General features: G+C 45.6%; 2 protein-coding genes across 3 annotated transcripts in view; one reads left to right on the top strand and one right to left on the bottom strand.

Annotated features, from left to right (window-relative positions):
* LOC130298064 (oocyte zinc finger protein XlCOF6.1-like) overlaps nt 1-2,590 on the bottom strand; it is a 226,534-nt gene extending 223,944 nt beyond the window's left edge. Inside the window, exon 1 of one of the 2 annotated variants that reach the window (XR_008849735.1) lies at nt 2,456-2,590. Coding sequence is in view for 1 of the 2 variants with exons in the window: in XM_056550959.1 (XP_056406934.1) it covers nt 2,456-2,497 (42 nt within the window). In the remaining variant the exon portion in view is untranslated. The remainder of the gene's footprint in view (nt 1-2,455) is intronic. The other variant, XM_056550959.1, reaches the window with a different exon arrangement.
* LOC130298060 (oocyte zinc finger protein XlCOF7.1-like) overlaps nt 1-15,541 on the top strand; it is a 201,946-nt gene extending 186,405 nt beyond the window's left edge. Inside the window, exon 10 of the mRNA XM_056550953.1 lies at nt 14,413-15,541. Coding sequence (XP_056406928.1) covers nt 14,413-15,192 — 780 coding nt within the window. The 3' untranslated portion in view covers nt 15,193-15,541. The remainder of the gene's footprint in view (nt 1-14,412) is intronic.
* The last annotated feature ends 1,249 nt before the right edge of the window (nt 15,542-16,790 follow it).

Genomic DNA, 16,790 nt, shown 5'->3' on the forward strand with positions numbered 1-16,790 from the left:
ATGGTACCGCTAAAAACTTCAGATCACGGCGCAAAAAATGAGTCCTCATACCGGCCTGTACGCGGAAAAATTAAAAAGTTATAGGGGTCAGAAGAGGACAATTTTAAACGTATACATTTTCCTGCATGTAGTTATGATTTTTTCCAGAAGTGCGACAATATCCAACCTATATAAGTAGGGGATCATTATAATCGTATGGACCTACAGAATAAAGAGAAGGTGTCATTTTTACTGAAATATGTACTGCGTAGAAACGGAAGCCCCCAAAAGTTACAAAATTACATTTTTTCTTCAATTTTGTCCCACAATGATTTTTTTTTCCGTTTCGCCGTGGATTTTTTGGTAAAATGACTGATGTCATTACAAAGTAGAATTGGTGGCACAAAAAATAAGCCATAATATGGAATTTTATGTGCAAAATTGAAAGAGTTATGATTTTTAGAAGGTGATGAGGAAAACATGAAAATGCAAAAATGGAAAAACCCTGCGTCCTTAAGGAGTTAAATAAGATTTACTGCAAAACTGAAGATAGTTGCTATGATTAGAGATGAGCGAACTTACAGTAAATTCAATTCGTCAAAAACTTCTCGGCTCGGCAGTTGATGACTTTTCCTGCATAAATTAGTTCAGCTTTCTGGTGCTCCGGTGGGCTGGAAAAGGTGGATACAGTCCTAGGAAAGAGTCTCCCAGGACTGTATCCACCTTTTCCAGCCCACAGGAGCACCGGAAAGCTGAACTAATTTATGCAGGATAAGTCATCAACTGCTGAGCCGAGAAGTTCGTGACAAATCGACTTTACTGTAAGTTTGCTCATCTCTAACTATGATAGCGGAGCAGCCATACAACAGTGGTGTCAAACTGTGGCCCTCCAGATGTTGCAAAACTTCAACTCCAGCATGCTGGGACACCAAAGGTCTGTCTGCCTCCTCCAGAGGATGGATGCACTGTCCCCGAAAAGTAAATCAAGGCTTCCCTCTTATGGTATCCCTTAGTGCAGTGATCTTCAATCTGTGGCCCTCCAGATGTTGCAAACGTCAACTCCCAGCATGTCCGGGAGTTGAAGTTTTGCAACATCTGGAGGTTGACACCACTGCCTTACAAGGAGCGGGGACACCAGTCTTTGACAATCATGTGGACACAGCCTCAGGGAAAATCACTGCTATGGGGCCCAGTCAGGGACCAAATGACCGTGCCCCCCAATCCACCTGACCCCGCAGGTTATAATGGAGCAGTCATCCAAACCACCCCCTTTATAATCCTCATGCCAGCCAGAGAATTCAGGCAAAAGATAGGGGATACGTTATAGATCACGGGGGTCCGACCCTTGGGACTCCCTGCGATCTCCTGAACGGGGCCCTGGCAGTCTGCTAGAAGGGGGCGGACCAACCCCTGCATGGAGCGACGGCCGACACTCCCCCTCCATGTATCCCATAGAAATATATGGAGGGGGTGTGTCAGCCGCGGCATCCTGTGGGGGTCAGCACGGCCGCTTCTGGCAGACTGCTGGGGCCCCATTCAGGAGATTGCGGGGAGTCCCAAGGGTCGGACCCCCGTGATCTATAACCTATCCCCTATCCTGTCTAGGCAGACAGTGAAGTTTTCCTGGAACCAAGTTAAAAGGGGAACCGTTATTTTTAATGATTTTCGCTCACGACTCACCAGCCGCACTTATACATCCATTTGGACCCACACAGGTGACCCGAACCGGAACATTTCCGTATCAGAGGGAAAGAATAAAGGGATTTAAAGATTCCAGTGGTCGTGACATCCCGGCCACGCCCCCTCGTTATGTGACGGCACGAGGGGGCGTGGCCATGACTTTACGATCACTGCCTCTGGTTCTGAGCATTCTGAACAAAAAGTTCAGAACGCTGGAGCACCGGAGTAACCCTTTAAAGGAAAATTCTAGTACATGAGTACTTATCCCTTAGTCACAGAATCCTGTGTATAGGGGATATATGTCTGATCACTGGGGGGGGGGGTCCGACCACTGAGACCCCCGCGATCTCCTTCCTGGCATCCTGTTTGTGTATCTCCGTCTCTCCCATAGAGATTCATAGACAGACATGTCAGGCACCTCTTGGTGCGGTGGTCGACAGTAATCCCTGCACGGAGCGGAGGTCACCTGTGCCTGGAGAGATCTGGGGTGCTGAGCAGGAGATCACGCGGTCCCCCCCCACGATCAGACACTTATCCCCTCTCCTCAGGATGAAAAAGGAAAGATATCGACTCCAGAGAGACAGAGAGCTGGTATCTACTGCTAAATGGGGGAATATTAGTCTGTATATAATGTGATTCATAAACAGTATGGCGGTATTATTCAGTCACTATGTAGTGGTGATGGGATCAAGTCGATTCACTTTATGGGGGAGGGGGATAGTATTTGAAATTTGAAATATTATTGTGACTGAATAGAATCTGTGACCCTTCTCTGTATTTAGTGATCACTACTTACCTGGGTGGTTACCTGTAAGAATGTCCTCCTTATACTGCTCATCACCGCTCACATCTGTCTCTTCTTCTTCCTTTATGTCTGTAGCATTAATATAGATCAGATCTTTCCCTGTAGGAATGTCCTCCTTATACTGCTCATCACCGCTTGCATCTGTCTCTTTTACTTCCTTTATGTGTGTAGCTTCATATAGATCAGATATTTTCCTGTAGGAATGTTCTCCTCATACTGCTCATTGCCACTTACATCTGTCTCTTCTTCTTCCTTTATGTCTGTAGCATTAATATAGGTCAGATCTTTCCCTGTAGGAATGTCATTGTCCACCTTATACTGCTCATCACCGCTCACATCCGTCTCTTCTTCTTCCTTTATGTCTGTAGTATTATTATAGATCAGATCTTTCCCTGTTGTAATATCCTCCATATTCTGCTCATCAAGAGGACGGGGACACCTCTCTGGTGCTGTTCTCTTACTGGATCTGACTGTAGGGAACACATACAGAGACTGAATTCATTCTTTACATACAAATAATGAGAGGACGTGTGTATATAGTCATGTCTATTATCTGGTGATGTGAGGGGCTGCTGATCCTTCATCATGACCTGATCCTTGTACTGATCCTTGTGTCCTTCTACATACTCCCACTCCTCCATGGAGAAATAGACCGCCACGTCCTGACACCTTATAGGAACCTGACACACAATGATACAGTCATCACCCCGACCCCTCCAGTGGTGTTACTGTATAATGTCCCAGCATTCCCAGCAGTGTCACCTCTCCAGTCACCACCAGACCCCTCCATTACTGTATAATGTCCCAGCATTCCCAGCAGTGTCACCTCTCCAGTCATCACCAGACCCCTCCATTACTGTATAATGTCCCAGCATTCCCAGCAGTGTCACCTCTCCAGTCACCACCAGACCCCTCCATTACTGTATAATGTCCCAGCAGTGTCACCTCTCCAGTCATCACCAGACCCCTCCATTACTGTATAATGTCCCAGCAGTGTCACCTCTCCAGTCATCACCAGACCCCTCCATTACTGTATAATGTCCCAGCAGGGTCACCTCTCCAGTCATCCCCAGACCCCTCCATTACTGTATAATGTCCCAGCATTCCCAGCAGTGTCACCTCTCCAGTCATCACCAGACCCCTCCATTACTGTATAATGTCCCAGCAGTGTTACCTCTCCAGTCATCACCAGACCCCTCCATTACTGTATAATGTCCCAGCAGTGTCACCTCTCCAGTCATCACCAGGCCCCTCCATTACTGTATAATGTCCCAGCAGTGTCACCTCTCTAATCATCACCAGACCCCTCCATTACTGTATAATGTCCCAGCAGTGTCACCTCTCCAGTCATCACCAGACCCCTCCATTACTGTATAATGTCCCAGCAGTGTCACCTCTCCAGTCATCACCAGACCCCTCCATTACTGTATAATGTCCCAGCAGTGTCACCTCTCCAGTCATCACCAGACCCCTCCATTACTGTATAAGGTCCCAGCATTCCCAGCAGTGTCACCTCTCCAGTAATCACCAGACCCCTCCATTACTGTATAATGTCCCAGCATTCCCAGCAGTGTCACCCCTCCAGTCATCACCAGACCCCTCCATTACTGTATAATGTCCCAGCAGTGTCACCTCTCCAGTCATCACCAGACCCCTCCATTACTGTATAATGTCCCAGCAGTGTCACCTCTCCAGTCATCACCAGACCCCTCCATTACTGTATAATGTCCCAGCAGTGTCACCTCTCCAGTCATCACCAGACCCCTCCATTACTGTATAATGTCCCAGCATTCCCAGCAGTGTCACCTCTCCAGTCATCACCAGACCCCTCCATTACTGTATAATGTCCCAGCAGTGTCACCTCTCCAGTCATCACCAGACCCCTCCATTACTGTATAATGTCCCAGCAGGGTCACCTCTCCAGTCATCACCAGACCCCTCCATTACTGTATAATGTCCCAGCAGGGTCACCTCTCCAGTCATTACCAGACCCCTCCATTACTGTATAATGTCCCAGCAGTGTCACCTCTCCAGTCATCACCAGACCCCTCCATTACTGTATAATGTCCCAGCAGTGTCACCTCTCCAGTCATCACCAGATCCCTCCATTACTGTATAATGTCCCAGCAGTGTCACCTCTCCAGTCATCACCAGACCCCTCCATTACTGTATAATGTCCCAGCAGTGTCACCTCTCCAGTCATCACCAGACCCCTCCATTACTGTATAATGTCCCAGCAGGGTCACCTCTCCAGTCAGCAGCTCCATCATCTTGTTGATGAGTTCTCGGATCTTTTGTTCATCCATTTCCTCATGTATCAGGGAGTGAGGTGGGGCCCCCGGGATTGGGCTCAGGGTTCTTCCCCATCCTTCACACACAGGGGCCCGACAGCGCCCACTAGAGGACTTCTTCACTACTGTGTAATCCTGTGTATGGAGAGACACATTAATATCACTACATACATTCCCAGAATTCCTCACCTCTCCAGTCATATCCATCTGTTATTACATAGATAAGAGTGAGGTCATGTGACATCACTCCCAGAATCCCTCACCTCTCCAGTAATATCATCTGTTATTACATAGATAAGAATGAGGTAATGTGACATCACTCCCAGAATCCCTCACCTCTCCAGTAATATCCATCTGTTATTACATAGATAAGAATGAGGTCATGTGACATCACTCCCAGAATCCCTCACCTCTCCAGTCATATCCATCTGTTATTACATAGATAAGAATGAGGTCATGTGACATCACTCCCAGAATCCCTCACCTCTCCAGTCATTTCATCTGCTATTACATAGATAAGAATGAGGTCATGTGACATCACTCCCAGAATCCCTCACCTCTCCAGTCATATCCATCTGTTATTACATAGATAAGAATGAGGTCATGTGACATCACTCCCAGAATCCCTCACCTCTCCAGTCATATCCATCTATTATTACATAGATAAGAATGAGGTCATGTGACATCACTCCCAGAATCCCTCACCTCTCCGGTCATATCCATCTATTATTACATAGATAAGAATGAGGTCATGTGACATCACTCCCAGAATCCCTCACCTCTCTGGTCATATCCATCTGTTATTACATAGATAAGAATGAGGTCATGTGACATCACTCCCAGAATCCCTCACCTCTCCGGTCATATCCATCTGTTATTACATAGATAAGAATGAGGTCATGTGACATCACTCCCAGAATCCCTCACCTCTCCAGTCATATCCATCTGTTATTACATAGATAAGAATGAGGTCATGTGACATCACTCCCAGAATCCCTCACCTCTCCAGTCATATCCATCTGTTATTACATAGATAAGAATGAGGTCATGTGACATCACTCCCAGAATCCCTCACCTCTCCAGTAAGCCTGAAGAGTATCTGTAGGGTGAGGTTTATGATCCTGTCGGCCATCTTGTTCCTGTCTCTCTCCATGGTTGATGGGTCATCCAGGAGAATTCTCTTATATGGAAGATATCAGCAGAGGATCCTGGATTGGAGAAACCTGAAGGGAAGAAGAGGAGACGATGATAAACCGCACCAGATTCTATGGAGAAATAAAATCCATTTCCTGGAGATAATCTGGGGAAACATCTGAGGAGACATTATGGGAGTTTTCAGATTTCTCTATAAAACAAAATCCATTGTCCGAGGGCTGTAAAATAAGAGACTAGAGCGCACTCCCCTCTCCCGTCCAGTGGTGGTGCTCTGGTCCTCCAGGTCTTCTGAGGTCGCTCTCCCTGCTCTGCTGAAGACGTTGTGAATCCATTTCTCCTAATCTCTGAGGCTGCGGTGTATTCAGAACGTCTTCATCAGAGCAGGGAGAAGAATAGAGGGATTCAATATGACATTGTCCAATGAAGAATACTGAAATGTGTCCACTAGGGGGCACAATATACATCACAATTACATCAGGATTTTATGTGAATTGTGATATGTCCCCCCGGAAGAACCTGCTATTACCTGCAGCAGAGGCCGAGCATCATATACCGTTACACACACAGGGTCTGGGCCACCAACGGAGTCAGTGTTTCCCAAGCAGGGTGCCTCCAGCTGTTACAGCATTTGGCTGTCAGGGCATGCTGGGAGTTGTAGTTTCACAACAGCTGGAGGCACGCTGGTTTGGAAACACTGTCTTAAGTAATAATAGGGGCGCGGGAGAAATTTAAAAAACCTGATGCTTACATAGTCCTGTATGGAAGAAGTGGCTGATACCCGGAGAAAAGAGACTGATCAGGTGACAGGATGGGCGGGTAAGTGACCTGATACCTTCACCATCCAGACATCCCCTGGGGGGCAGTATAGGCAGGAAATCAGGAAACAACCGCTGGTCGGCACGGCGCTCCCTAGAGAAACAACCGCACAGCGCCATGTCTAAGCCACGCCCACCTACATTATTTTATTACAGAAATGTGATATAAACTTATTAGGGGAGGGGCTTCTATTACAAACCCTGAATAACGCTCTGCCATAGTGATCAGTGTTATCGGTGCTCGGCTTATACAGGCTGTGGAGGTGTCTGTATACTTAGAGCACCGATCTGATCACAGAGCACGGTAAGGGGCCCTCCGGCCGTCATCTCAGCTGATCTAGACTCCGCCCCCCAACAACTGCATTTTACTAATATTAGATCCTGCAATCGACTTTGATCATGGAATCTAAAGGGTTAATGGCGATGAGCGTCATTAGTGGGGAGTCCTGGCTGCTTATAGCTCCTGAGCTCACCTCAAAGTCCCATATGGGGCACAGAATGTAAATATACATCGTGTCCTTAAGGGTTAATAATAAACATCCCCAATAATCCTGATCTGATGGTGACCGCACACACATACCTGTATCTGTAGAGGAGCCGTGTGCTTACAGGACCTGCGATGATGTCACCGTCATGTGATCAGTCACATGGAGGAGGAGTCACATGATCAGGGGCTGCTGCTCTGAGAGATCTCCACACACAACACAACAGCAGTGACTGCCCCACCAGGACCTGCTCTGTATCTGCTACATGCTGGAGGTGTAGGACCTGTGATGAGGTCACAATCATGTGACCAGTACATTTGGGGGGCAAAGTTTAGCAGTATAGATGTGACTGTGGCTGAAGGACCTGTGGAGAGGATCATGTGACAGGAGTGGGCGGAGGTCAGCAGTGCAGAATAGACGGGATGATAAGTTAAGGACCTGTGAGAATGGTCATGTGACTGTGACATCATCGCAGGTCCTGTAAGTACACGGCTCCTGTACGGCTCTGCAGGTGGAGGTATGCGTGTGGTCACATGTTGCTGTTAGATGTTTTTTTGTACTATTAACACCTTCAGAACCCAGCAGTTTTGCGTTTTAACCCCTTAAGGACACAGTGATTTCTCTTTTTAATGTTTTCCTCTTCTCCTTCTAATAGACATAATGATTGTAATTTCCTCTTTACAATCCCATATGAGGCTTCTTGTTCTTGTTGTTTTTTCACCACCGGTTTGTACTTTGTAATGACATCACTCATTTTACTGCAAAATCTACAACAAGGGACAAAAAATGTAATTTGTGGGGTGAAATCTGGGGTCTTCTGTTTGGACGCAGTGCACATTACGGTAATAATTCCCTTTATTCTTTAGGTCCAAACAATTACAATGATAAATGATTTATATAGGTTTTATTTTAATACTTTTAAAATATAAAAAAAAAATTTAACTTTTTGTACAATAATGAGTCTGTATCAGATTGTCCTACCTTGTCCCCTATAACTCTCTTATTATTCCGTATACGGGGATGTATGAAAATCATTTTTTTGCGCTGTGATCTGTAATTTTTATTGGAACAACTAATTTTGATGAGACTTTTTTATCGCTTTTTAAGTGTTCTCTTTTGGACCATGAAGTTGTATTTTTTACGTTTACTCCATTGACCGTGCGGTTACACATATGTTTAGATTAATTTTTTGTTTACATTATTTTATTTAAAAAAATTGGTAAATGGGGAAGATTAAATAGTTTATTAGGGGAGGGGCTTATTCACATTAAGTTAATGTTCTTTTTACCTTATTCCCAGTTTTTTAGTCCCTGTAGTAGACTATTACATGGAATCTATAGATTACATACACTGATCAATGCTGTGATGCTGAGGCTGCCTGCAGGATTGGAGCGTCGTTCAGACAGCGTGGAGCGAGGTTAGGGACCTCCACCCGTTCTCTCAGCTGACCGGGACCCCGCTATTTCACTGTGGGGGTCCTTATCAGCTCCACTGAGCTACCGGAAATAGATTTTTGGCATTGGTGATGTCCGGCATTAGCAATGAGTCCCAGATGCTGATAGCAGGTAGGACCTAGGGGCTATGAATCGTGCTGAACTCCTGACTGTGCTTCATAGACAGGCAGCGGCCTCCCTCCCCTCCAAATCTTATCACTTTAATGACAGGAGTCCCTGCTCTGAAAGGGTTTTCCTGCACAAGAGCAGAAGATATTCCAAATTTGATGCGTCTCCTGCTCCGGAGCTGGGCCCATGGCTATACATTATATACCTCCTGCCCAGTCAGCCATGAAGGAGTTAAATGGTGGTGATGCATTGACACTTAACTTTTTGGGGCCACACACTATACAGATAGCTGCTTATTGTCCCTTCTACTCGCTGGGATTAGAACAACCAGTCTAGCTAGGGTTAAGTGGCGCACAGCACTGCCAATTCTATCCTTAGGGGCCAGACAGTAAGCAGCCATCTATATAGTCCCGGGGGAGGGGAGCAGTGATACTATGAAATATCACTTAACTCCTTACACTCCATGGGACGGGCGCTTTGGGTATAATGACCTGGACTGACAGCTGGATCATCAGACTTGCGGTCAGTTCAGGACATGTGACCATAATATAGAGGATCTGCCCCGACAAGTATTCACCTCATCATCCGAGAGCAAGAAGATAAATCATGTGCAGGAATATCCCCTCAAATGTCTCCATATAACATCCTGGAATTGTATAGAATTAAATGTTTATTCACAATACAGGTTCCTATAAGGTGTCAGGACGTGGCGGTATATTTCTCCATGGAGGAGTGGGAGTATGTAGAAGGACACAAGGATCAGTACAAGGATCAGGTCATGATGGAGGATCAGCAGCCCCTCACATCACCAGGTAATAGACATGACTATATATACACGTCCTCTCATTATTTGTATGTAAAGAATGAATTCAGTCTATGTATGTGTTCCATACAGTCAGATCCAGTAAGAGAACAGCACCAGAGAGGTGTCCCCGTCCTCTTGATGAACAGAATATGGAGGATAATACTACAGAGCAAGATCTCATCCATATTAATACTACAGACATAAAGGAAGAAAAAGAAGAGACAGATGTGAGCAGTGATGAGCAGTATAAGGGGGGCATTTCTACAGAGAAAGATCTGATCTATATTAATGCTACAGACATAAAGGAAGAACAAGAGACAGATGTGAGCGGTGATGAGCAGTATAATGAGGACATTTCTACAGAAAAAGATCTGATCTATATTAATACTACAGACATAAAGGAAGAAGAAGAGACAGATGTGAGCGGTGATGAGCAGTATAAGGAGGACATTCCTACAGGGAAAGATCTGATCTATATTAATACTACAGATATAAAGGAAGAAGAACAAGAGACAGATGTAAGCAATGATGAGCAGTATAAGGTGGACATTCCTACAGGGAAAGATCTGATCTATATTAATACTACAGATATAAAGGAAGAAGAACAAGAGACAGATGTAAGCAGTGATGAGCAGTATAAGGAGGACATTCCTACAGGGAAAGATCTGATCTATAATAATGCTACAGACATAAAGGAAGAAGAGACAGATATAAGCATTGATGAGCAGTATAAGGTGAACATTTCTACAGAAAAAGATCTGATCTATATTAATGCTCCAGACATAATAGTAAAAGCAGAAGAGACATATTTGAGCGGTGATGAGCAGTATAAGGAGGACATATTTACAGGTAACCACCCAGGTAAGTAGTGATCATTAAATACAGAGAAGGGTCACAGATTCTATTCAGTCACCGGCTACAATAATATTTTGGGGGAAGTAGTGGTGTAACTAGAATCTCTGGGACTACAGGCCAAATTTTGAATTACCATCCCCCTCCCCCAAAACATATCTCAGGCTGGGGCCTCCCAGCTCCTCTGGGCACAAGTGACCTCCACTCCGTGCAGGGATTACTGTCAACCACTGCATGAAGAGGTGCCCGACATACCTCTCTATAAATCTCTATGGGAGAGCCGGAGATATACAAACGGGATGCCAGGCAGGAGATCGCGGGGGTCTCAGTGGTCGGACCCCTCACGATCAGACATTTATCCCCCCAGGATTCTGTGACTAGGGGATAAGTACTCATGTACTAGAGTTTTCCTTTAACATGATAACGACCATGGACGAGTATACATGTCCAGGAGGATGCACGTTCCAGCACCTGGAGGAGTATACACATCCATGGTTCTTGTGGGTACTGCCCAGTGTACCCAGAGATCACGGCAGGGACTTGGCTGTAACACACAGCCAGGACCCTGCTGCATTGCCGGGACCTAAGTAAACTTTGGTCCCAACAGTTTAACCCTTACAGCCGCGATCAGAAGTGATCGCGGGCTGTAAGTGTTTTGACGGAGGGAGCTCCCTCTGTCTTCCCTGCAGCACCCCGCAGCACGACCGCGGGGTGCTGTGTGTAATCCCCGGCAGGCAGGGGCCTGCTGCACTGCCGGGACCGTGTTAAAAAAAAAAAAAAAAAAAATACATTTATTAAATGGGCACTGTCACCAACTTTATTTTTTGATATGTTGTAGTACTTATGTACTACAACATATCTCTAATATACTTTTATTATTTTTTTTTTCATTAAAAAGGTTTAATTTACATTTAAAAAACGGCCACTGAAAGAGGACTGATTTTGGAGTGGCAATCAGTCCTTTTTCAGTTAGGCTGCACTCACTCCCTGCCTGTCAATCAGACAGGCGGGAGCGAGCGCATTGGCTCCCCGGCCACTGGCCGGGAGGCCACTCCTCCCGTACATCGCCACCGCCACCTCGTTGCCGCCGCTGTCCCTGCACACCCGCTGCCGGACTCTGCAGTAACTGCAAGTGTAATGAGGGAACGGAATATGCAGGGCGGGGAGGGGGGGACGAGGGAACGGGCTAGTGCCGTAGCGGGGGGTGGGAGTGGGTGAACGGGCTAGCAAAAAAAAAAAAAAATAGGATGGTGGGAGCTACCCTTTAAATAAAGGAAAAATAAAAATGCATAATGTGTAGGATTACACGGCGCACATCCCATATTACATGCTGCGGATGCCCCGGCAGTCACAATAGTGAGCTCCCTGCTGCGGCTGGGTATCTTTGTGTGTCCACTCATAGCGGTGGATTTCCCGCCGGCAGTCATGAGCAGACACACTGAGCTACCCAGCCGCAGCAGTGATCTCGCCCTTGTGACTGCCGGGGGCATCCGCGGTGTGAAATACTCTGCGCTCTATGTGACCCTACACTGCGTCCCGTTCATACTGCGTTTCAGCGTTATGTTACAGGTATCCGTCAGCATCACGTCAATAATAATGATGCTGACGTATACTGTAGCAGCTCCAGTAATTCCTGAATGAGACGGGTCCAGTATACATTGGATCCCTTTTCTGACATGACAGCGGACACCGATACTGCAGAAATGCCGTATGAATGGGGACGATCACCCAAACACCCAGTGATGGATATATTCACCATGAGCGGATGATTATTCCCACAACATGGCGGATATATCCATCAGGAACTATAACTGTCACAGACAGCCGCGCGTCACTGCTAGAAGACCAAGGACCAATCAGAGTGCTCCCTGGTCCAGACAATACACTTGTGGGGTTCTGTATATATAATGGGGTCACTTGTGGGGGTGCAGTATATATAATGGGGTCACTTCTGGGGATCCTGTATATATAATGGGGTCACTTCTGGGGGTCCTGTATATATAATGGGGGTCACTTCTGGGGGTGCAGCTTTATAAGATGAAGTGCAGCCTATAATTTGTATAATGATTTCCTGAAAGCCAAATGGCTCTCCTCCCCTCTCCTCCCCTCTCCTCCCCTCTCTTCCCCTCTCCTCTCCTCCCCTCCCCTCTCCTCCCCTCCCCTCCCCTCTCCTCTCCTCCCCTCTCCTCTCCTCCCCTCTCCTTCCCTCTCATCCCCTCTCCTCCCCTCTCCTCCCCTCTCCTCTCCTCCCCTCTCCTCCCCTCTCCTCTCCTCCCCTCCCCTCCCCTCCCCTCTCCTCCCCTCTCCTCCCGTCCCCTCTCCTCCCCTCTCCTCCCCTCTCCTCTCCTCCCCTCTCCTTCCCTCTCATCCCCTCTCCTCCCCTCTCCTCCCCTCTCCTCTCCTCCCCTCTCCTCCCCTCTCCTCCCCTCTCCTTCCCTCTCCTCCCCTCTCCTCCCCTCTCCTCTCCTCTCCTCCCCTCTCCTCCCCTCTCCTCCCTTCTCCTCTCCTCCCCTCTCCTCTCCTCCCCTCTCTTCCCCTCCCCTCTTTTCCCCTCCCCTCTCCTCTCCTCCCCTCTACTCTACTTTTTCTATGTACATGAAGGACGACGTGTGACAAAAAGAATAATGTCAGAATTATCGTGATTGACAAAACGTAACCAGAATTATTCTCTAATAACGTCAGACACCCCCGATATAAAATACAGGCCGGGTCTTTAAGGGGCGTACAGACCTAATTGTCTTGGTCCTTAAAGGACAACTGCAGCGGTATGACACTTATCCCCTATCCACAGGATAGGGGATAAGTGTTTGATTGCGGGGGGTCCGACCGCTGGGACCCCCCGCGATCTCCCTAACGGAGCGCCGCCATCAGCGCTCATGGTGACGTAGCGTCGACCTAGTGGTCGAGGGTGACGCCCCGTCTCCTCCCCGTCCCCATACAGTTCTACAGCACGAACACTGCCTCCCCGCCTCTCCCATAGAGATGTATTGAGGAGGCGTGCCTGCTGCAATGTCATGCTGGAGATCACAGGGTCCCAGCGGTCGGACCCCCCGCGATCAAACACTTATCCCCTATCCTGTGGATAGAGGATAAGTGTTAATCACGCTGCAGATGTCCTTTAAGGGGTTAATCTGCTTTAGTTCTGCGAGGCTCTGCCCTTGTGTGGTCTCTGATCTCCTGGATGATCCTGTTGTTTCTTATATTGATGACTCTGACCTGTCCGACATCCACTCTGGTTCCTGATCCTGGACCTGACTTCTGACTACACTTCTTTCCTTTCTCCTGACTTCTGACTACACTTCTTTCCTTTCTCCTGACTTCTGACTACACTTCTTTCCTGACTTCTGACTACACTTCTTTCCTGACTTCTGACTACACTTCTTTCCTTTCTCCTGACTTCTGACTACACTTCTTTCCTTTCTCCTGACTTCTGACTACACTTCTTTCCTTTCTCCTGACTTGGGCTTTTCCTTATCACCTACTTTGGCTCCTGATCCCTTTCTGTGTATCTGACCCGGTCCCTGGATTCTCCTATTGTTTATTTTAATGCACAGTGAATGAAGTGTTAATACAATGTACGATTGGTGCCACAAAAAACAAGCTCTCAAACTGCTCTGTAGATGGAAAAATAAAATAATTATGGGAATGTGGAGAGGAGGAAAAAAGGAAACACAAAAGCTTAAATGTCCTGGGTTGTTAAGGGGTTAATACTGATAATAAAATCTGTGTTATTCTCTGCAGATTCTTGTAGCAGGAGATCAGAGGAGAATCTTATATCTTCAGATTATAAAGCAGATGATGATATCACACAAGATACATATGAAGAACATTCCATTATCCCAGATACACCCTCAGCCCTTCACAGCCAAGATCTGTCATCTCATCCTTATATACAGGTCCTGTCTTCTCACTCATCACAGGATGTTCAGCAAAAAAAAGGTCACAGAAGGGGTGTTGGACATCAACGAGCTCATACAGGAAAGAAACCATATATATGCTCAGAATGTGGGAAATGTTTTACTTCTATATCAAGTTTTGTTGTACATAAAAAAACTCAAACAGAGGAGAAGCCATTTTGCTGTACAGAGTGTGGGAAATGTTTTATTGTGAAATCACAACTTGTTCAACATCAAAGAACTCACACAGGAGAGAAGCCATTTTCATGTTCAGAATGTAGGAAATGTTTTTCTCAGAAATCACATCTTGTTAGACATAAAAGAACTCACACAGGGATGAAGCTGTTTTCATGTTCAGAATGTGGGAAATCGTTTGCTCAGAAATCAAGTCTTGTTGGACATCAAAGAACTCACACAGGGGAGAAGCCATTTTCATGTTCAGAATGTGCGAAATGTTTTACACACAAATCACATCTTGTTCAACATCAAAGAACTCACACTGGGGAGAAGCTATTTTCATGCTCAGTGTGTGGAAAATGTTTTACTGAGAAATCATGTCTTATTAAACATAAACGAACTCACACAGGGGAGAAACCATATTCATGTTCAGAATGTGGGAAATATTTTACTCAGAAATCAAGTTTTGTTGTACATAGGAAAACTCACACGGAGGAGAAGCCATTTTGCTGTGCAGAGTGCGGGAAATGTTTTATTGTGAAATCACAACTTGTTCAACATCAAAGAACTCACACAGGAGAGAAGCCATTTTCATGTGCAGAATGTGGGAGATGTTTTACTCAGAAATCACATCTTGTTCAACATCAAAGAACTCACACAGGAGAGAAGCCAATTCAGAGCAGTAAATGATGCAGATAACACATCTATATATTCACCATGTACATAGGATATCTGACATTTATACATATATCATATACTGCATCTCCAAACTTGTTACCAATTGTTAATAAAAGTTTTCTTTCTTATATGATTTATTATTCTTATATTCATCTCCGCACACTGGACTTATAATAAATGTAATATTGTCCCTGACGTTGTATATAGGGAATGTAACGCGTCAGTGTTGTCCCCGCCCCCTTCTCATTATGATTATAGAGACTTTAATTCAAGGCATCAGACAGGATCCGCGCGTCTCCCTTGAAGATCGTCTCTTCTGAACATAAGACGCTGCAGATACTTTTATTTATCACAAACCCTAGACCAGCGTTTCCCGTCTTGACGTCTATTTTCGGTCTCAGATCATAAAATCCATTTTTCTATATGAGAAGTCGTCAATATCTCAGCGTCCCCCGGGTTCAGTAAACATCGGTGTAATTCTTTTCCTTTTCTTTGTCCTCCCCGGGGTATAAAATCCCTAGAGATCTGATCACATCTGGTACAAGATCTCTTTACTTCACACTTTGCGCCATTATTACACGGATTGAAGACCCAGTTACACGCTCGTAAATTCCCATATATGTCGTGGATTGGAAGGAAAAAGGTTCTTAAATCTTATATTTACCAATAATATTTAATATTTTTACAGTCCGTCCCTATCATAGTACGGAATTGTTATTTTTCTTCTATCCGATGGTTATTTAGTAATTTTGTTATGATTCAGAAGAGACCACGTGTCCCGTATAGACGCTCACCCTGAAGACATTAGACGGCGGTTTTGTGTTTCCGGATTTACACACTTATTATAAAGCTTTTCCTTCGTCTGGATTATTAGAGCTCGTTCGCTCTTCTTTTTCTCATCCTCCCCTTTATATTCCTCCTCATGTGGATATGGAATTCTCCTCAGTCCCTCCTTCTATAGGGCCCATTTTGTGGCCCCCGCACTCCTCCTTGGCCTCTCTAGTTCTTTCCTCTTTTATATATAACTTTGTCGGTATTACGAGACTGCTCTACGACTGATTCTGATTTCCCTTCTCCCCTAACCCCACTTTCTTTACTCCCTATGGTTATTACTAAACACATTTTCCCTCTTGCCCTTTGTGGGAACGTTTACATTCTTTTACGTTACGAGATTTATATTCTTCTACTAAGACTTTGGCCATAGAGGAATCTCAGGCTTTCTGGGGTTTTATAAGTAAATTTATCTTTACTCTCCAATGTTTTAAGCGTTATACTAACATACGTCCCTGAAATTGGTTTAGAGAGATTGTATTTATTCCCTAAATAATAATACTATCTAAGCTTTATTCTTATCTGATTTCTTCTGCTCCTAATAGTAACCAAAATGCGTCTTATATGAGAAGAGGAGCTGAATATCCAACTCTCTGAAGAACAGAGCGGATTTATCTCTAGCGCTCACGTGGCTGCTCCCCTTATATTCGTATACAGGAGAGTTCATATAAGTTATATTGTCGGGGGTATGGGACTCCTCCTCTCCTTTTGTCACATGGTATTCCAGAATCTTCTCAATGTTGGAGGTGTGGGTTTAAGTCGTGGACTCTTTTACATAT

This window comes from Hyla sarda, assembly GCF_029499605.1.
Source record: "Hyla sarda isolate aHylSar1 chromosome 1 unlocalized genomic scaffold, aHylSar1.hap1 SUPER_1_unloc_2, whole genome shotgun sequence".
Classification (NCBI taxonomy): Eukaryota; Metazoa; Chordata; class Amphibia; order Anura; family Hylidae; genus Hyla; species Hyla sarda.